The sequence below is a fragment of the Microcebus murinus genome, chromosome 18 (genome assembly GCF_040939455.1).
Source record: "Microcebus murinus isolate Inina chromosome 18, M.murinus_Inina_mat1.0, whole genome shotgun sequence".
Classification (NCBI taxonomy): Eukaryota; Metazoa; Chordata; class Mammalia; order Primates; family Cheirogaleidae; genus Microcebus; species Microcebus murinus.
In genome coordinates, this window is record NC_134121.1 from 56,696,361 (window position 1) to 56,717,460 (window position 21,100).

General features: G+C 55.8%; 2 protein-coding genes across 4 annotated transcripts in view; both read left to right on the forward strand.

The window, feature by feature from the left end:
* The first annotated feature begins 676 nt into the window (after nt 1–676).
* Nucleotides 677–5,623, forward strand: RPL38 (ribosomal protein L38). Of its 3 annotated transcripts, none has more exons than XM_075994713.1 (5): nt 677–727; nt 917–957; nt 1,121–1,181; nt 4,967–5,089; nt 5,554–5,623. In XM_075994713.1, exons 2-5 carry the CDS (start codon nt 955–957, stop codon nt 5,577–5,579), a joined length of 213 nt encoding a protein of 70 aa, XP_075850828.1. In that variant the 5' UTR covers nt 677–727; nt 917–954; the 3' UTR covers nt 5,580–5,623. The 3 variants fall into 3 exon arrangements, with proteins under 3 accessions (XP_075850828.1, XP_075850826.1, XP_075850827.1); XM_075994711.1 differs by having other exon boundaries at nt 677–709; XM_075994712.1 differs by having other exon boundaries at nt 680–769.
* Nucleotides 5,624–10,283: 4,660 nt separating this feature from the next.
* The window catches only part of TTYH2 (tweety family member 2), a 36,056-nt gene continuing 25,239 nt past the window's right edge, over nt 10,284–21,100 (forward strand). Inside the window, exons 1-2 of the mRNA XM_012778705.2 lie at nt 10,284–10,477; nt 17,981–18,153. Coding sequence (XP_012634159.2) covers nt 10,349–10,477; nt 17,981–18,153 — 302 coding nt within the window. The 5' untranslated portion in view covers nt 10,284–10,348. The remainder of the gene's footprint in view (nt 10,478–17,980; nt 18,154–21,100) is intronic.

Below are 21,100 nucleotides of genomic sequence, written 5' to 3' on the forward strand. Positions count from 1 at the left end.
CACGGGGTCCAGTCCGGACTCCGCGTCTCCCAGCGGGGGTTGGGGCCTAGTGCCCCCAAAGCCCTCCTGCTCCGCGGGCAAGAAGGGCGAGAGCAGGAGCCACCTGCCGCCACTTCCTGCGCACCGGGGCGCACTCAGCCCCGGGGCAGCTGCTGGGGCCCCTCGCTCCCAGTGCCCCGCCACGCGGGAGGGACCCCGAGGCAGTTCGTGGGAAAGCCCCCTTCGATGGAAAGAGGAGGCCCTGGCCGTGACGGACTCGGTGCCCCTCACACACAAGCGGTGCAGGGAGGAAAGGCGGGGAGCCCCCGCGAGAGGTCCCGCCAGGTGCGCACGGGGGTCCCTTCCGCGGCATGATGAATTCCCTGGGCAGACGCCCAGCGCAACGAACCCGAAACCAAAGCTAGCGAAGCCACGCTGGGGTTTGGGAGGTTTTCGGGGCAGGAAAGGAAAAGGGGATGGGGTAGTCGGGAGGGGGAGGGGTGGGTGAGTGGGCGGAGGGAGAGCGGCGGGCTGGTGGGTCGCTGCCGTGGAGCTGCACTGTTGACCCTGACCGGCAGGGGGCAGGGCTGCTCCAATTGGAAGGGCGAACGCTTATATGATTCTTGACCCTTTGCGGACACCGTTCCCAGCTTCCTCCGTTGGGAGGGTTTAACTGCCCGGAAACGGAAGTCTTGTTCTCTTCCTTCCTTCTGCCTTCTTGCTGTCTGCTGTGAGTGTCTCTCGGGCGGTACGCGAGGGAGAGGGGTAATCCGGAGCAATCCACGGCCTGGTGAAATTTAGGGTTCCTGGGCGTGCATCGAGGGTGTGAGGGAGGAGGAGGGAGTGCGGTCGGGCCGGTATTTCGGGGGACGGAGGGGAGTCGGGGTTCTCTGCTCGCCCCCGCGCCCTGTTAACGCTGAGGACTGTTCCCCCGAAGGTACGGGTCAGCACCCCTTCTCTGCGCGCCTTGTCGCCATGGTGAGTACGGCCCCTGCCTGGCGCTTTCCCGGGGGGGCGGGGAGCACGTGGGGACCTGGGGGGAGGGCGGGAGCCCCTTTCCAAGGGTCTTCTGGAGCGAGAGGGGCCGGTGGACTCGGCCGTCCCCAGAAAGTCTGCAGCTTTTCCCCGTTTCCTTTTGCAGCCTCGGAAAATTGAGGAAATCAAGGACTTTCTGCTCACAGCCAGGCGAAAGGATGCCAAGTGTAAGTGGGCGCTCTGGAGGCTTACGACGAGTGAATGGTCTCGGTCGCGCTGGCGTGGGCTGGGGCCTCGCCGGTGCGCCCCGGCGGCGCCTCCCCAGAGCGGGGCGCGGGCGGCGGGCTGGCGGTGTGGGGCAGTGCTGCTGGCGGAGTCCCCGGGAGGCAGACCTGCTGGGGCACCGTCGGGTGGCGGAGAGAGTTCTTAGGGCCGCCTGCCTTAGCTAATTGTGAGCATCTTAAAGACCATTCCGAGTTCGTTTTTCTTCTGTTGTCTATGCGGTAGATTCATGCATCTTCGCTGCATGAAAGTCTCGAAACGCGCGTCCCGTAGTAAACAGTTTCGTGCTGCACGTTCAGTTCTGGGCATGCCGTGGACTGAGTACGGTCCGAGCTCGCAGTGAACTTAACTACTAAGTAATTCAGTGTCTGATGGCAAAGTTTTCCTTAAACTTTCTTAGAGCGCTTTTATTAGCCACCAGTGGAGCAGAATGGTCTAAACACAAGCCTGTTTTATGAAGTGTTGAATGTCTCCTGTGGTTAGTTGAGTGTAGCAGAACTGTAGGTTGTTCGCCCTCGAGGGATGCTGGGGGCTGCCCAGCACCAGGAGAGGGGACCTGTACCCTAGCCTGGGAAAAGATCAAAATTTGAAGTACGGTTTCTGCTGGATGTGTGTCACTTTTAACACCACCCTAAAGTTGGAAAATTTTAAGCGGAACCATCCTAAGTTGGCGGTGATCTTTATTCATTTTGCAGCTTGTAAATAAAGGGGAAAGGAGGTGATGAGCAGGTTTTTGATTGATGTGGGCCACCCTCTGCTGCCCACATATTGTCATTTTTTATACCAGGCATGAAAGGTAGTTCTGTTTTCCCGTTGTTATGGTTGAAGATTTGGGGGCTTGTGTTTAATACAAGTTAGATCTTGATTTGTGTTATGTTACTTTAACCTGGAGTCATATTTTTTCTGCTACATGGAAGAGAATTGGATAGTTTGTGAAAGTAGGACACCCGTTGGGCAGATGTATTAAGGTGGGCTGAGACCAACCATCTCCAGTGCTCTATGCCAGTGATAGAACCAATTGGTAGTGCTTGGGAAGAGCCTTTAATAACGAGTAGGGGGTGGGCAGAGGCAGGGAGGGTCATGTTTGTGTATCCTGATTACCCAAAACAGGCCTTTGATCTTCTGGTGTTGTATGAACTGGTAAATCAAAACCACCCGTGGGAACAAGTAGCATCTGGTGGGAATGATGTCTGTGTGCTTGTGTTTTGTGTACTGTCATACTACAAAGAGAGGAGATTATTGGGTCAGTTTTAAGTTCAGAACAAATCCCAGCTCTACCAGCAGATAAGATACCTGTTCTCAGCAAGTTAAATGTGACACCATCCTTTGCTTGTATTTAAAAGGGGTGGTAACAGTATCTGTCGCACAGATTGGTGCAAGGACTGAATCAGATGATCCATCAAAGCCCTTAACATGTTGAAGAAGTGATAGCCACATCCATCAGATTCGTTTTCGTTTTAATTCTGTTTGGGAACCTGGTTTTATTTTTTATTTATTTATTTTTAATTTATTCTTCTTATTTTTCTTTTTAATCGTGGAGGACAGAAGAAATGGGAACCTGGTTTTGTTTTATTTTATTTTATTTTTTAGACAGAGTCTCGCTTTGTTGCCCAGGCTAGAGTGAGTGTCGTGGCGTCAGCCTAGCTCACAGCAATCTCAAACTCCTGGATTCAAGCAATCCTGCTGCCTCAGCCTCCCTAGTAGCTGGGACTACAGTCATGCGCCACCATGCCCTGCTAATTTTTTCTGTATTTATTAGTTGGCCAATTAATTTTTTTCTATTTATAGTAGAGACCGGGTCTCACTCTTGCTCAGGCTGGTTTCGAACTACTGACCTCGAGCAATCCTCCCACCTCAGCCTCCCAGGGTGCTAGGGTTACAGGCGTGAGCCACCTTGCCCGGCTGGGAACCTGGTTTTAGATGATATGGCTTATGAGGGTAGGGGTCACAGTCCCCTGGGCATAATAAGGTGTTCAGTAGGTGTTGAATAAACTTTCTTCACATGTGAAATAGGCCTAGCATAAAATTTACCACCTTAACCATTTTTCAGTGTGCAGTTCAGTGGCATTAAGTACATTCGTATTATTGTGCAACCGCCACTACCACCCATCTCGGGAAATTTTTCATCTTCCCAAGCTGAAATTGTCCCTGTTAAACAATTCCCCAGCCCCTGGCAACTACTTTCTGTCTCTGTGATTTTGACTATTCTAGGTACCTCTTAGAAGCAAAATACATACCGTTTGACCTTTTGTGACTGGCTTCTTTCACTTCAGATAATTTCAGCAAGGTTCATCCATGCAGCATGTGTCAGAATTTTCTTAAGGCTGAATAGCCCATTGTATAGGCAGACCACATTTTGTTTATCCTTTGTGTATTGATGGATATTGGATTGCTTCCACATTTTGTGAATTTTGGCTATTGTAGATAATGTCTCCGAACATGGGTATGCAAATATTCTGTCATTGTTTTCAGTTCTTTTGGGTATATACCTAGAAATGGAATTGCTGCACATATGGTAACGTTGAATAATGTTTTTTAAGAGATCTGTACGTCTTTACAAGTGGTGTTCAGCTTAGTTTCTGGGATACTGAAATAGGTTGATTTGGATGAATATCCAGGTGTCTGGATTTATTAAGAACATGTGCCAAGACAGCCAGTGCCTTGGGCCAGCTCCAGTCACGGTGCTTCTTCCAGTGATGTGCCCCTGTCCTCTAGGAATTATTGGCAGAAATGGAGTTGGGAGATTGTGAGTACAAGTTAATCTTGTGCTGCTGCTTTGAGATTAAGTGCTATGCTGTGTGTCTGGTTAGGTACTTGGGTTCAAGCACTAGAGCCCATGTTCAGTCCTTAGCCACCTGATTCTCAACTGGCACTTCACTGCTTTTAAAACAGTGAGTACTTTGGAGTGTCTGTGAGTAGTTTTTAAAGAAGTTGGAACGAGGCATTTGACAGGTACATGAAGTGGCTAACCTATTCCTGGGAAGCAGATGTCTTCCAGCAGCCAGATGGAAGTGCATTGACATTTACATATAATCAGACTGTGTTTGCAAAATTTCAAACCCTGCGCAGTTGAATTTGAGGCACACTTAGCATTTGCTCTTGTCTGAGCTGTGATCCTGAGACAGAACTCGGCAATAGGAAATAACCCAGAAAACCAGTTACACATAAATTTTAGGGAAAGCTTTGTTACGTGCTGCGGGGGTGGAGGAACATGGAGGAGTCCTGAAGGAGAAGCTCTATATTACTGCCCCGAAAGTCATATATGCAGAGAACTGATTTGCAGGAGTGAGGTGCTAAAAAGTTTTTAATCCCAGCAGATAACCCATCTCCTTACTTTAGGAACTGCTTCTATCTCTTGGAAAAAAATAAGGTTTAAGTAGAATATTCTACAATGTTGTCAGTTCAGTGTGCCAATGCCTGTTTTAAATGTAAACAAACCAGTTAAAATTGAATAGGGCTCAGGCTCTTGAATATTAATAAAAGGGAAATGTAGATCTCTGGCACCTTTTTTTTTTAAATTTTTAGGTCATAGAAGGACACATAGTCTTGTTTTCTGTTTCACCAGAGGGGGACAGTACAGGGAGGTGGGGCACAGCTCTGGCAGTGGGTGCTGAATGCCCAAGTGCAGTCACTTAATAAATGCCACCTGCTGCATGAGTGTAAAGCACATGAACTATGTGGCCTCTCTTTTCTGTGATACAACTTAATTACTGATTCTGGTCTCTGATAGCTGTCAAGATCAAGAAAAATAAGGACAATGTGAAGTTTAAAGTTCGATGCAGCAGATACCTTTATACATTGGTCATCACCGACAAAGAGAAGGCAGAGAAACTGAAGCAGTCTCTGCCCCCTGGTGAGTGAGCCTGAAATGAAGAGGGGGGTGGTGTAACTGACTAGAAACAGAGAATGTTACTATGTTGCCATTTTGTTTCAAATCATCCCGGGATTTAAGAAAGCCTATTTTGTGGTTTTTCTAAGTCTCTGCTCTTGCTGTTGGTAGCGTAGGGAGTGGTCGTGATTCCCCGGTTCTGTCCAGTACCAGAAATAGTCCTTGGCCAGAGGAAAGTGTTTGGTTCATTTAGTCCTCACCCCAACCCTGCGAGGCAGTGCTCATACTGACAGTGCCCATTTTTACAGGGAAGGGAGCTGATTGAGTATCATAGGCCAAAGACTAACCTCATGTTTTAACCAGAACCTCCCTGGTGGGCTATCTCTGAGCCTTGTGAGCTCTTGTTAGCTTAAGTACAAAATCAAGACAAGTGGCAGCAACTCAGCGTATCTCCTGCGTGACTCACTTCTTTGTCTCTTTCCCTCTAGGTTTGGCCGTGAAGGAGCTGAAATGAACCAGACACGCTGATTTGAACTGTATTAAAATATTTTAAAATTCTTAAGTGTCCTTTATCTCTGACATGGGAAGCGAAATGCCGCTTGGTAGTAGCTTCTGGTGGAAATGGGGCATGGATCCTGGTTGCTAATCCCTAAGCTTGGATGAGATCTCAGTGGACAAATGAGACCATCTTTATTTAGCCTGAGTTTGAAAATAGACATAGGGAGGCCATAAGAGAAATAGGTGGCAGGATGGAGGTCAAGTTCACCGGCATTCAAACAGGTCCACAAAGGCCCAGCTCCCAACACGGGTGCAGCAGGGGCCTAGCTGCTCTGACTCTGGAGTAATTAGATACTGGTTCTGCCACTTAACTAACTCGCATGATTGTGAGAAAGAACTTCACTTCTGCCCCTATTGCCTCGGTTGGAAAACAGCCGTATTGATAACCTTTTTCATAAGGCTTAAATGAGCTAGAACTGCTCATGCCACTTGATACTAGCAAGTTTCAGCCGGGCGCAGTGACTCATGCCTGTAATCCTAGCACTTTGGGAGGCTGAGGCGGGTGGATTGCTCAAGGTCAGGAGTTCGAAACCAGCCTGAGCGAGACCCCGTCTCTACCAAAAATAGAAAGAAATTAATTGACCAACTAAAAATGTATATACAAAAAATTAGCCGGGCATGATGGCGCATGCCTGTAGTGCCAGCTACTCGGGAGGCTGAGGCAGTAGGATTGCTGAGCCCAAGAGTTTGAGGTTGCTGTGAGCAAGGCTGATGCCATGACACTTACTCTAGCCTGGGCAACAAAGTGAGACTCTGTCTCAAAAAAAAAATAGTAGCAAGTTTCAGTGAGGTGGGGATATGGGGTCATGTGGGGACAGACCACAAGGTGGCACCATTCTACAACAAACAGTCTCCAGTAAATGTCTAGAAACATAAAATACACTCTCAAGTGAGTGCCTGAGATAGTTGGGTTTTTTCATCTTTAATTTTAAAAGTGTGCTTGGGATTGTGTTGAATATTTAAACATAAGCAGGTTGCAATGGGCAGGTATCAGTCTGAGTATTTCTGCAAGAATTGTAAGGGTGAGAGGTTTTTTTAAATCTGGCTGTGAGTTTACTGGAAGGCTGGGGTTTTATTTCCTCCAGGAGAAGGTGTACACGGGCACCCAGAGATTGTCATTAGATATGGCCCTATCAGCTTTCAGTCTTCCCATTCTTTAAACATTTAAGATTCCCAAGGAAGAGCAAGAGTTTACCACTTTGGCTTTCTTTGTCCCCAGCACATTGTCCAGAGACTCGGCCCAGCTCCTAGGAGACAAGCCCTGCAGGGATTTGTCCGCCCGTCCAGAGAAGGCGTCCTTTCATGCAGTGCTCTGCAGCGCTGGCTTGTGCCTTACGGTCATTGGGGCACTTAAACAATTCACTGTGGTGGTCAGGGCTGACTGCAGAGGTTCTGGTGATGTTGGTTTGGAGCATAGGTTTGTTTTTTAACCCTCAGGTGGCAGACAGTGTCACCACTGCCTTGCTGAAGCTTCGGTGAGCTAAAATTTACACACTGGGGGTGATGAGTGGGCCACAGTTGCTGGTTTGGACTGAGCAGGGTACTCGGGAGTGCTGTTCTGGAGTCCTTAGGAGGTCTGCTACTGTTCTCCCTCACTGACTCACCTAGGTCAGCAGGCCCCTGGGGAAGACTGCCTTTGCAGGTTTTGGTATTCCAAGCAGCACACAGGTAGCCTCTGAGGGAGAGTTTCTGCAGTTAGTGGCTTTTAAGTGTCAGGTGCAGGCCTTGCCTCCTTATTCCCCCCTTCCTTTTTTGGTGCCCAGCCCCAGCTGCTGGGGTTCCCCTGCACCAGGTCAAAGTCAATCTTGGGGTGACCACCCACTGACCAGGAGGCAAACATCTTCCACCAGGGTGTCTCCTGTTGTCCTTTCTCTCCTAAGGCACCATGCAGGTCACAGTTGTGACTAGTCTCTTCCTAGAGGAATGACATCTATAACTTTGAGTCAGTTGAAGGTTGGGTGGTGGTTGGGAGGCTTTGTAGCAAAGATAAGCACCTTTAGCATTATGTGCTATTGACCTGGAGAAGGAGGGGGCCTGAGCAGGGTACCAGGCAGTGCCTGTCCCCAAGGTTCTGGGGAGAGGGTAGGCTGTGCTGTGTCCTCTGTTACCAGTGCCCCCCTGAGTGTGTGGGCTGTTAAGGGGCACCTATGAGATCCATTTCAGGCCCATTTTTCTAAAGAACCTACAGTGGCCGTGACCAAGAGTCAAAAACCAAAACCCTTACTGGGGTCTGGGGGACGCTAGCATCTGGCTCTGCCTACCTGTTTATTTTTTTTCTTCTTTTATTTATTTATTGGGGTTTTTTTGTTTTTGTTTTTTGAGATAGGGGTCTTGCTATGTTGCTCAAACTCCTAGGACCAAGCCATGGTCCTAGGACCAAGCCTGCCTCAGCGTCTCAAAGTACTGTGATAACAGGCAAGAGCCACTGCCCCTGGCTTAAAGGGAGATGATGTTTTTTTGAAGTATAATTTACAGTGAAGTTAACCCTTTTTGGTGTACAATTCTGTGAGTTTTGACAAAACACTTGCAGTTGTGTAACCACCACTGCAGTGGAGAGAATGTTTCCGTGACCCCGAAAAGCTCCCTTTCCCGGCCCAGCCTGCTAGGCTGATCTGCGCCTGCCCCTGCTGCTCTCCAGGCTCCTGGACCCCCTCATTCGCTCCTGCACTGGCGATTTCCTTCCTGCCCCCACCCCTTCCCAGATCTCACCGGGTCCTGTTCCCTCTGCTCAGAATCCTCCCCAGGACACCCCCAAGGGGTGTCCTGGGGAGGATTCTGAGCAGGACTACAAAGTGCTGAACAGGATTTGTAACTCATCTCCGTGTTTGCAGGATAAAAGTCGGCTTCCTGGGCTGCTAGGCTGTAGGTGCTGTGCAGGCAGGAACAGGGACGTGTGTGCTTTATTCATCACTGTATCTCCTAGGGCAGAGAAATACCCAATAAAATTTGTTGAATTAAGGAAAGAAACCCCTATGAGAGAAGGACAAGCGTTCCTGGCCTCCCTCACCCGGTCTCTGCCTTGGGCACGGGTAGATGTGACCTCTGGAAACTATGGGATGGCAACCACCAAGAGAGGCCCCAACAGCAGGGCAGGACCGGACTCCCTCTTCCGGCCTGGGGTCTGTGGGCATGGGAGGTCTTGGCCCGCCCTTTCTAGCAGCCCCGCATCTGCTCTGTCCCCCAGGCCGAACCCTAGGAGCCCTTGCCCTGCCCGGTGGGCCTCCTTTCTGCCCCGGCCACTCTGCACCCCTCAGGCTGGCTGCCCAGCGCTGCCTCCCTCCAAGCCCGAGCCTGTTGCCTGTTGCGACCCCTTCACTCCACCGCACAAACCTGCGGCGGCTCAGCTGCCCTGCCCCCTGCCTCCAGGCTGAGCTCCTTCCTCCCAGCCCAGGTCACACCTCTTACGTTCGCAGCTGCAGGACGGTGCAGCCTCCGCACATGCGCTCAGCACTGGGGCCCCAGGGGCGCGAGGCTCCCCAGGTGGGTTCCCCACGTGGGCGGCTGCTCCTGGCCCTGCCTGGCTTTGTTTTTCTCCAACTTGCCCTCGGAATAGCGTGCGTGGGACGTCACTAGTGGACTGTCGTTGTCGCACACGGAACTGCCCTGCGCTCTGATGTGACAGTACACCGGGCACCCGTCCCTGCCGGGAGCTCCCACTGCTCTCCCGCCCTCCTCTCTGCACAGATCAAAGTTCCCTTTCTCCAAGAATCCCGCCCTGTCCCTCCTGCCAGGAAAATCAAGCAACTTTTTTCAGTCCTCAAAACACCTCGTTCTCATGCCGGAGCCTTGCAGGGGGCATCAGTTACTTATTGGGGCAGATGGGGGGCGGGGGGAGCTCCCGAGGGCGGGGACCACATTTTTTTTTTTTGAGACAGAGTCTCACTCTTTGCCCCTGGGAGGCTATGGCATCATCACAGCTCACAGCAACCTCAAACTCCTGGGCTCCAGCGATCCTTCTGTCTCAGCCTCTGGAGTAGCTGGGACTACAGGCATGCGCCACCACGCCTGTCTAACTTTTTCTATTTTTAGCAGAGACGGGGTCTTGCTCTTGCTCAAGCTGGTCTTGAACTCCTGAGCTCAAGTGATCCCCCCGCCTAGGCCTCCAGAGTGCTAGGATGTAAAGGCGTGAGCCACCGCGCCTGGCCAGGGACCACATCCTATTTCCCTTTGAGTCCACATGGTTTACACAATAGATGCTCAATAAATGATGGAGAGTGAATTTAGAACGAGTGACCGAGTGGCTGAATATTGCTTCCTTCCCTCCGGCATCCGTCCGTGTGCTCACCCTGTAACAAGCCCTGGGCGCGGCCAGCCTCGCTTCTCCTGCCAGGACTGCTAGCTGCTCTCATTCATTGACACTTTATGGCTTTGATGTGATAAGTAATTAACAAGCTCGGAGCCTTAGAGACTGAAACAGTTTAGAATAAAGTTCTGGAAGCTTTTACACTTCTACTTCCCAGTCTTTCGCCCGTCAGGTCAGGACAAATCCCAGCTCAGAGAGGGGCGCCGGGCTCCTGGGGCTGCGCGCTTGGGACCCGGACCTGGCCCGGAGAGGGACGGGGCGGGTGCGCGCCCAGGGAGAGGCGGGGCCTGGGACGGGGCGGGGGCGGGGCCTGGGACGGGGCGGGGGCGGGGGCGGGGCCGGGGGCGGGGCGGGCGCGCGGCCCGGGCCGAGTGGCGGCTGCAGCTGCGGCGGCAGCGAGCGGGTGGCACCACGGCCGAGCCATGCCGGCGGCGCGCGTGGAGTACGTTGCGCCCTGGTGGGTCGTGTGGCTGCACAGCGTCCCACGCCTCGGCCTGCGCCTGCAGCCTGTGGACAGCACCTTCAGCCCCAGCGACGAGAGTTACCAGGAGGTGAGTCTGCGCCGCCCCAGAGCCGGACCACGCGCGCCCTGGTCCCCGCACCTCCCCTTCTCCCCTCGGCAGCCCGCATCTCCCACGCGCCTCTCAGACCCTTTCTCTCTCCCCCGTCGCCCCGCCGCCCCTCCCCCGCTTCTCTTCCCTTCCCGCCTCCGCTCTCCAGGCCCTTGGCCCGAGGCCCCTCCGGCCTGGGAACCTCGCGAGCCAAGAAAACTGGAAAGATCGGAGTTAAGCCGGCGTTGGGCAGGGGAGGAAGGGCCCAAGGGGGCAGGGCAGTGCGGGGTGCGGGCATGCCGAGGGGTGCCCCGACGTTTTCCACCTTCTGACGTCCCAAGACCGGTTGCTGCCTGGCCAGGGAGAAGTTTTGGCAGAAACTGACTTGAGTCTCCCTAGTGCGTCTCCGCAGCGCGCCTCCTCCTGGCCCTGCCTGCAGGGTGGGAGCCGCTGCCACGACCTCTGCTGGGCCCCTTCTGGAAGGCTGGAGGGCTGGGGAGGTGGCCTGGGTGACTTCCCTGTAGCACGCAGAGAACCAGCAGCGCCTGTGTTTGTTTCAGGAAAGGAAGGTGGCCTCCGATCAGCCCCCCTCTCACACTGTCACCCTGAGAACCCCCTTGTGCTGTCAGCCCATCTCTTCTCTTTGTCCTCTCCTTGGTCCTGGACTGCCCCATTCCTGTTCCCCCACCCCACCCCTTCTAGGCCCTGAATTTCTGGGGTCGGGGCTTCTTGGCCAGCCACTCCCCTCATCCTCACACTGCTGGCCCTGCCCTCTGCCGGTTTCTGCACCCCACAGTCAGGGGCAGGGCTCCCCAGACCTCCCTGCCCGGACGCAGCTGCAGAATCTCCCAGTCTGTCTCAGGTCTGGTCCCACCTGCTGTGGACCTGTGTTCTGGCTGAGTCGGTCGGTACCCCCGTTGGGTCAAAGATTCATGGGCTGGGTGGCCTAGGAGAGGGCACGTTTATTCAGAGTTGTGCACCCATCTCGGGACTTTGACCCCCAGACTGTGTCTGCCTGCAGGGCCAGGTTCTCCTGGTATGGGGCAGGTCTGGGCAAAGAAAGCAGGGCCTCTCTGGAGGCCTTCCTCCCACAGGGCCCAGGGGATCCTGATCTGGTAGAGTGTGCACTGCCCAAGCGCTGGTGACAGTGACAGGGAGTCTAATAATAACCCCTGGCCCAGGCAGAGGGTGCCTGCCTTTCCAGCAGGAGAGGAGAATCAGGCCCCCTTCCTGCTGTCAGGTGGGCGCACAGGAGCAGGGCAGCAGGGCAGTCCCACGCGCCCAGCTCCTCCAGATCTTTCTGCCCCTCCCTCTCCCGGAGCCCTGCCCCTGGAAGTCCAAGTTCCCTGAGAATGTGGCTGCCTGGGGATAGCTCCAGGGAATCTTCCGCTCCCAAAGAATGCATGAAAAGAGGCGGATATGATTTCAGAGACAGCTGTGTTGTTGGGAGAGAGAGAGAGAGAGAGAGAGTGTGTGTGTGTGTGTGTGTGTGTGTGTGTGTGTGTCTGTCCATCCCCCAAATCCTGTGTTCCAGATCCCACACCCGGAGTGTCCAACCATAGATTTCTCCTCTCCACTGGAGGAAATCAAGAAGACCCTAGGTGGGGGTAGGGATGGCACTTCTCCACACGGCTGGCCCCAAAGATAGCTCCTTTCTGTCCAGCGGCTTTGGCTGGCAGAGCCTGAGCCTGCCTCATCCCCGCCCCACCCCCCAGTCCCACAGACAGGTGGCAGCTGAGCCAGAGGGACCCACTCATGTTCTCTGCCCATCTCGTCCCAGGGTTCTTTTTTTTTTTGAGACAGAGTCTCACTTTCTTGCCCAGGCTGGAGTGAGTGCCATGGCATCAGCCTGGCTCACAGCAACCTCAATCTCCTGGGCTCAGCGATCCTACTGCCTCAGCCTCCCGAGTAGCTGGGACTACAGGCATGTGCCACTATGCCCGGCTAATTTTTTTTGTATATATATTTTTAGTTGGTCAATTAATTTCTTTCTATATTTTGGTAGAGACGGGGTCTTGCTCAGGCTGGTTTTGAACTCCTGACCTCGAGCAATCCGCCCGCCTCGGCCTCCTAGAGTGCTAGGATTACAGGCGTGAGCCACCGCGCCAGGCCTCGTCCCAGGGTTCTGACCCTGGCTCACTTTGAGCTGGGCATCAAATGGCCCCAGAGGGCATCCCCTTCCCATCGGCCACTGGTCCTGCTCAGCCCACCCCACTCCGCCCCATCGCTGGGTGGGGGATGAGTGTGGTGGGCCAGGACAGGAAGTCTGGCACTGGGTGTTATTTATGGCTGCTCCTGTTTGGGAGTTCCCCTGTTGTCTGACCACAGCCTCTCCCAGATGTACCCTTTCCTCCTGAGCGCCACTCACTGCCAGACCAGACGGTGGATCAGTCACCTCCGTCTGCACGCAGCAAACTTGACTGGGGCCAAGCACCGTGCCGGGCCTGGGGTGACTGTGATAACCCAGGCAGTGGGGCCTTCGGGAGCAGCTGCTGAGAAGTGTCAGGGCCAGCCCCTGGGCCCAGTGCTATGGGCTGGGGGCTCTGCCATCCACCTGGTGGGTTGGGTTCCTAGTTGTGACCATGGGCAGCTGTCAGCCACTCTGAGCCTTGCTTCCTTCATCTGCCGCTGTTAACTGAGACAGTCCACGTAACGTGCTCGGTAGAGTCCAGTGGCACATAATAGGACCTGGTGATATAAGTCATGGGATGGACTGGCCTTGAGGTTCAACAGCACGTCTCGGTGCAATACCCCGTAGAGGTGGAGAGGGAGGAGACCTGTTCCACAGACACTGGCCAGGGGAGACTGAACAAAACACACGCACAACGGGCTTCATTTGCTCGTGCCCCAAATGTCCAAATGAGCCGTGCAGGCTCTTGGGACAGTGTGCATGGTACAGCGTGCATGTGTGTGCACGTGCATCAAAGACTAAGAGAAGATGGAAACAGGCAGGTGAGGGCCTGGAGGAGCGGCCAAGAGGGGCATGAGATCTCAAAGCAAAGGGCTGCTGGGAAGTGCAGAGATGGTTGAAGAGCAGGCCGCCTGGGGAGGTGAGAGAGCCTGAGCAGACCCATGTTCCAGAACCCGAGGAAGTAGGGGCTCCCACTCATTTTCCGGGGTCTTTAGGAGGAGTGGAAGCCCCCAATCCCCTGATGGGGCTCTGCCCCTCCCCCTGCAGACTTGAGCCTTTGTCTGCCAGCCTCAGGGCGAGGCTGCCCTCGGGGCAGCAGAGGCCTTCGAGGTGGCACCAAGGCAGGCCATGGAGGAGGGAGCCCTGGCCCTGGTGGGCACCCAGCTCCAGGCCACCAGGCGTGGCTGTGTGTCTTGGAGGGGAAGCAGCCAGGACCTGCAGCCTGAATCTTCTCACCTTTGACAGGTGAGGAGGGTTGGGTATGGAGACGATTCCTACTTCAAGGAGATAGTAAGGGGACCGGTGAGTTAGCCGATACAGGCGTGTGGCCAGTGCCCGGCACATCGAAAATCGCCACAATCGCTGCTTAGGAAGGAGACGCCTGCTGGCCGGGTGTCCGTGAACAGTATTGACAACAGAAAGAGCACCTGGCACTAAATCCAGCTGTTCCTGAGCAAGTGAACAAGCCACTTCAGTTCCCTCCTTGCCCGGTGTTGGTGCCACCATCACCGTCCACGGCCCCGCACGGGAGCCCCGACCCTGCTGAGCTAATGTGCTTGACATGCCTTAGAAAGCCCCGGACGCCGTGCACCGGGTATTTGTTGCTACCGTCAACATGCAGGAGCCACGCGTGTGCCGCCTGTTCCAGCTCTCCTTGCCCTGGATCCGTAGACCACATTCTTTTGGGACACGTGTTGGGGGTAGAGGAGATGTTTTTAATATTAATACTTTACATGTAGGCATGCATTTTCATGTGTTGTTGTTTCGTCCCTGTTGTTGTTCAGTTCAGGTCAGTCTCCCCAAAGAGTCCCGAGCGTGTGTCCTCAGGCGGGGGAGGGGACAGAGTGAGGGCTGGGCCAAGAACTACAGGACTCCCTGTTCTGCCACGGGGTGGGTCCGAGGAGGGAAGACCAGGCCGCAAGCTAAGGTCGGGATGAGGAAGCCCCATTCATGCAGCCCGAACTGAGTCACCATCATCAGACAGTCACACTGAGCCTCGGGAGGGGGCTCTCGTGCTCCTGGCTCCCCTCCCCCACCTCCCCGAGGCCAGCTCACCTCTCCATACCTCTTCTCAGGGCTGGGGCTGTTGTCCCCCCCTCCCCAGTGTGGACACCCCACGCGTCCGGCTGCAGCAGTCACTGCTGCCCCCAGATTCGGTCCTGGGTTGGCGCTCACTGCTCTGGGTTTCTCATTACATGGTGACAAACCAGAGATAATTAAGTCACTTTGAAGAGGGCAGAGGCAGTCTAACCACTGATGTGGCAGCCATAGGCATGGTATTGGGGCAGCCCAGGGTGGGGGTGACTGCAGGGCACAGCGGGTGACGTGGAAAGTTGTCCTTGCTGAGCTCTGTGCATCAGAGCAGGAAGCCTGTGCGCAGGTCTGGGCTCCCTCTTCCACCCCACCCCCATGCGCATGGGGACTTGCGGTGTTAATTAGGGCCAGGAAAATAATTGCCCATTAGAGAGCAGCAGGTGACACCAGGCTGGCCATGGGAGAAGGTTCTGGTTAGGCCTCCACTTGCCTCCTCCCCTTCCTCTTTGCCCCCATCTTCCTCCCTTCTCCCTTCCTCTTCCTTTCCCGCTCCTTCTCCCCCTCCCCCTCTGCCCCTGCCGCACCCCCACCCCCAGCGTCCCCGAGCACCCAGAGAGGGTTCCAGGGAGGGTTCGGGAAGTGACCTGCTAACAAAAACCCTCCGAGTTTGGGTTTCCCAGGCGCCGCTCTCGCTGGGGCTGGACTGCATTATCGGTGACCTAATTGAGGCCAGCTGCCCGGCTTGGAGAGGGCCCAGGCCACAGAGTCCCAGGGCCTGCCGAGAGGCCAGGCTTGCGGATCGGGAGGCCGGAGGAGGCTTGAGAGAGTGTGGAACAGGGGAGCCGGCCACACCGCCCGCAGGCTGACCGCTTCCTGGGGGAGCCTTCCTTGCTGGGTGGGGACACATGGCATATTCAGTGGAGGGGGGGCATCCCATTTAGGGATACAAAGAGAGTAGGACTGTCTAGGAAGCAAACTAGAAGTAAAGGGTGGCTGGGGGGAGGGCTAGATATTAGCCACCTCCAGTCCACACCGGAGGTTTGTCTGGGGTTCGGTTACAGTCTTTTTCGGTAGGAGTAACTTATGGGACAGTGCACAGTCTTAAGTGTGCTGCTCAGTGGATTTGTGTGTATGGCGGGGGGACATTGTCCCAGTGAAATAGTACTCCAGACCCCCAGGATCCCCCTCACGCTCCCTTGCAAAGGTCGCTACTATTCACACCTCCATCTCTATAGGTGAGTTTCTCTGGCTTTGAACTTCATATAAATCAAACCACATCCTGTCTGCTGTTTTGTGTCTGCCTTGTTTCCTTGAACATCACCTCTGTGAGATTCATCCCTGTTGTCATGCATGGCTGCCGTTTCCTTTTCATGGCTGCATGGTATTCCATTTATGACCATAATATGTTTTGCATATCCATTCTCTTGCTGGTAGACGTTTGGGTCATTTTGGGTGTTTGGCTATTGCTGCTGTAAATTGCTGTGAACATTTGTGTGTGTCTTTTGTGGAGACACGAGCCCTCCTTTCTGCTAGGTCATGGTAGGCATGTTACACAGCAGTTTGCAAATTGTTACGGGGATCCCTGGGTTTTAGGAGAGGGGCCTCAGGGGCAGGGGTGGCCAGGACAAAGTGTGGCGTTTCCGTGCACTCCCCATTCAGATGCGGCTCTGTATTTCAGGGCTCTGCCAAGTGAGTCAGTTTGAAGAGGCAGCTAAGCTACTAGAGAAAAGTTGGAGAACTTCTGTTGACACTGATCCCGTGCTTCCCAGACTTCAGTGGGATACGCATTGCCTTGGAGCATGGCTAGATTCAGGTCCCCTTTGCTGGGTCTAGGGCCTTCCCAGCTGCCTGGAGGAGAGTTTACAGTGTGCAGAGCTGAGGGGACCAGGGAAGCTGTCACTGTGACATGTTTGTCCCAAGTGGAGGTAAAATCCACATTTTACATGGAATCCTTCTGCCCCCTTCCCACATGCGCCATCTCTCTTGCCCTTTTCTGGGCTGTCCCCACCACTGCGGCTGAGAAGCCTGTCTGGCCTGGGTGACCAGCAGAGCAGCCCAACTCAGGGGTCCAGAGACCTGTCCACATCTCACAGGGCTGGGCAGCGTGGCCTGCAGCAGGTGTCCACACCACTGTGCTCTGTCCCTCCGGCTGCAGACCCCTGGCCTCGGCTTGTCAGGGCTGTCTCTGTGTTGCCTGTCCCTGCACAAGCCTTGTCTCCCCCTTGGACCACAGGGTCCTGGAGACTCTCCCAGCCACCCCAGATTGCCACCACTGGCATGCAGGCTCCCTGAAACAGGCTCCCCCGGACACTACCGGACACGGGGGATCCTGGACTGGGAACCCCTCGGGGGCTCGTGGGAAGCAGGGGGTGGCTGTCAGCTCAGGAGCCTGACTTAGAGCCAGGTCCAGGCCTGGCTGGCGGCCACCAATCCCGGTGCCATCTGGTGTCCATCTGGCGGAATCAAGAGATTGGAGGGCAGAGGGGGGCACCCAGGCCTCCTGACAGACAGCAGCTCCCCGTGCAGGACCCTGAGGTGCTAGGCCAGCCCGAGAAGGCTCTTCCCGCCCCACTCAGAATTCTGGCTTGGCTGCAGCCCCTGACAGCTGGGGTTAGCTGTCCCTGATGGGACACAGGAAGGAACTGCACAGGTTGCAGATCCTGACTCTTCCCAGCCCCAGCCCCAGCACAGAGCTGGCCTCTTCTTTCTCTGGAGGGGCCCCGCCACCCAGAACAGCTCCTTACATTCCGGGTAGAAAGTGTGACTGCACCGCCGACAGCACCCTGCGCACAGCAGGCAGCAGACAGGCAGTGCTGTCCCCGCCTGGCTGGGTCTCAGGTCCCACCTGGCGTCCCACCCAAGGCCACCCGATGCGCTGGTCCTCCTGGGTGTCCCTCTCCTTGTCTGTCTCCATCATCCATGGGGCTCAGCACCCACAGCCCTCACCATGACAGTCGTTGGCGATTCCTGCCTTGTCTCTCGAGTGGCTCAGAGCTCTTCATCAGCAGGGCCTGGGCCGTATCCTCATCCAGGTGTGTGAGCCGGAAACCGGGGACCCGCCTTGGCAGCTCCTCTCCCCCGAGGCTGACCACCGAGCCCACCGCTTGTCCTCGTGCCCTCTAAGCTCTGTCACCTCCACCCTGGTGCCTCAGCACCAGAGTAGGAGGAGAGGAGGAGGGACAGACAGAAAGGGCGGGTGACAGACACACAGCTCAGCCCCTGTCCCCATACCCACAGTCAGTCGGGGCAGCAGGGCACTCAGGGCCCCAGGGCAGGCGCTTCCAGAAACCCCCACTGACGGGCTGCTGAGCTGACAACAGGCCTCTCTTCTCTTCCAGTCGCTGCTGTTCCTGGGGTTGGTGGCCGCCGTCTGCCTGGGCCTGAACCTCGTCTTCCTTGCAGCTTACCTGGTCTGCGTGTGCTGCTGCAGGCGGGACCATGCGGTGCAGACCAAGCAGCGCCACTCCTGCTGTGTCACCTGGACAGCGGTGGTGGCCGGGCTCGTGTGCTGGTGAGCGTCCCTCGGCACTGGGCCGGGGGCGGCACAGACTGCCAGGGAGCAGGGCCGAGGTAGCCTCGGCAGCGCGGCAGGGCGAAGAGCCCACTTGCTCGGGCCTGAGCCACCTGTGTCTTGCCGGTGCCTAGCCCTTGACCGGGACGCCCCCTGCTCTGCCCCCAGCGAGCCCTGAGTGGCTCATCGCCTGTCTGGCCGTGTTCTCCCAACCGAGCTCTTGATGGAAAAGATGTCCCCAAAATGATACTGTCCAACGTCAGGAGACCTGAGATGGTGATCGGGGGTCTCCAGGAGGGCCCTGTGCCTGGCCCCCAACCCCTGCCCCAACGTGGGTTTGTCCATGGCTACTGCGCCTGGCAGCCACGCAGGCTGCTCCCTGAGTTTACGGCATAACCAGATAGCAGGCACCTCCACCCCCTGTGTGCTGTCCTCTCCCGCTGCCGCCCCGGGTCCGTAAGGTCAGAAGCAAGTCTGACTCCAGTCCAATCAATCCCATCTTCTTAGGAGATCGATAGCTTTTAGTGCCACTGGGTGGTTCTTCTTCTGTGCCGTGGGAGTGAGGATCCTGAGTCCCATGCAGGCGTTGGCACTGCCCGGCCACTCCACCCGCACACTAGCTGCTTTCAGGAGTTGTATTTTTCTTTTTTTGTTAGTTTTATTTATTTTTTGTAGAAACAGGGTCTCCCTATGTTGCCTGGTCTTGGTTTGAACTCTTGGCCTCAAGCGATCCTTGCTTCTTGGCCTCCCAAGGTGCTGGGATTACAGGTGTGAGCCACCTCGCCTGGCCTTTTTCTTGTTTTTGTATCTATAGAGGCCTTCCCGAGAGCCTATGTGGCCGCCCCTGGGTGGAAGCCCCCACTACTTGGCAGCAGGACAGGAGCCAGGCAGGACCCGGCGAGCCTGGGCTCTCCCCGCCAGCAGCCCCCCTCACTGCCGCGCTTCCCTTCCCCATCGGAATGTGTTCTGGTCCCGTCCTGCCTGTAGCGTGAGGCTCACCTAAGCCAAAGGGTGGGTGAGGCCCAGAAGCCACCTAGCAGGGGTGACGAAGCTCTGAGCCCCTGGGAAGGGCTGAGATATAGGCTCAAAGGTTAGAGTTCCAGCCGAGGTCAGGAGTTCAAAGACAAGTTTGATTCCGTGTAGGGAGGAAGATCTCCTGGGAAGTAACCGTGGCATTAAAAACCCTCCTGCCGAGGGCATGTGGCAGCTCAGGGTTCGCAGGGAGAGGTGGGACCCTGGGGACCACCGGAGAAGCCAGCGGTGCCTGCGCTTACACTGGGCCCCCTGGCTCATGTGAACTCAGGTTTAAAAAAGAACACACACACACAACAAACTTGTTTTTGAAAGGTCCTTTAGAACAGTAAGAATGGCTTTGGGGGGGCAATTCTGGTGAGTAGAAGTCACCCATAGTGTAAAGACAACTCGAGGCAGGAGAGGCGTGGCAGGGTTCGTTCCACAGCATCTCCACGTGGCTTGTGCCAGGCCAGTGGGAGCGGGCGGCGGGAACACAGGCCCTGCTCCGCCTCCCCGGTCCTGCAGCTCTGGGCGTGCCGGGAGAGGCAGAGGATTGCCACTGTGTGATTTGAGTAATTGCAAACTAAGGAGAGAGCCCTGGAGGGAAGGGACGGGCATGAAAGTAGGTGACCCACCCGCGTTGGATGTCCCTGGGTGCAAGGGCGCCAAGACCCAGGGGATGAAAAGCGTTACCCAGGCAAAGGTAGGGATGAGGAGGGAGGAGCGACTTCCAGGCAGAGGGAAGAGCACAGGTGCAAAGGCCTGTGGCGGGAGGGAGCGTGGAGCTGGAGGAAGCCGATGTGGCCGCAGCGGGGAGAGCAGACACGGGTGGGGGTTCTGGGGGGCGGGTTGTGAGCAGATCGTGTAACAGTGTGAGAAGACGCAGAGGGGCAGCTGGGACCCAAACCATGCAGGAGTGGGATGCTGGCAGGGAACCAGAAGACAGGCAGGCGGCCGTGGCTTGGTTTGACACGGCTTGAGTTTGTTTAAGGTGTCTTTGAAACATCCGAGTGGAGACTCAGCCTTGGAGTTATAGCCCGGGGTCATGAGGGCATCCAGTGTGGCAGCCACACACAGACACAGGGACCTGCCACCAGAAGAGCTGGGAGTGAGGAGGGGGCAGGGCCGAGCCAGGGAAGGAGCCCAGGACAGAGTGGCCGGGAAGGGGGAGGACAGCCATGGGGGCACGGGCCAGCACGCCTCGGGAGGGGGAGGCCACGCTGTCCACTGTGCGTGGGGGTGGGGTGGGAAATGCCCTTGGGTGCAGCGGCCAGGAGGCCATCGGTCACCTTCGCTGGAGCTGCGTCCCTCAGGGTTGGTGTGAGTGTGGGAGAGGGGGGGTAGGAGGAGAGGCCGGGAAGGGGAGTGGAGGCAGCAGGCGGGGGGGGGGGTGGCAGGTGGAGGCTGGGGGGTGGGATGGGAGAGAACGTGCCGAGCCCCTCTGCTGAGGCTCCATGGACAAAGGGAGGTTAAATAGGTAGAGAAGAGACCAACACAGGGTTCCTGAAAAGGCAGCAGGTGCTGACATGCCAGAGAGAAGACTGCACCACCGACTCATGTTTTCTGTCTTTTCCCTTAAGCAAATGGTCCACCACATGGCCCAGGCAGGACAGCAACTCCTGGGAAGAAATTAGGGGGCTGCTTGTAGACCACAAGGCCTGTGGGGGGCAGGAGGGGCACGGGACACAGGGTCAGGTCGGCAGGGGCAGGAGGATCCAGGGCACGGGCCCCCCTGCACTCAGCGCTGTGGACAACCTGGACAGGAGCGGCTCACTCAGAGGCCACGGTTAAGAGTGTCGTTGCCCAGTTAGTCAGAGTTGACTCCAGAGGACGGTGACGACATGGACCAGGGTCTGAAGACCTTAGTCCAGAGAGGGACACATGTCCAATGCGGACAAGCAAGAGGTGAAAGGGTGATGAGGAAGCCACGTTC

What these genes read in the sequence shown, in the direction of transcription:
- RPL38 (XM_075994713.1), top strand. An exon ending in CAGGCGAAAGGATGCCAAGT is followed by an intron (nt 1,182 to 4,966) that starts GTAAGTGGGCGC and finishes GGTCTCTGATAG; the next exon opens with CTGTCAAGATCAAGAAAAAT. An exon ending in GAAGCAGTCTCTGCCCCCTG is followed by an intron (nt 5,090 to 5,553) that starts GTGAGTGAGCCT and finishes CTTTCCCTCTAG; the next exon opens with GTTTGGCCGTGAAGGAGCTG.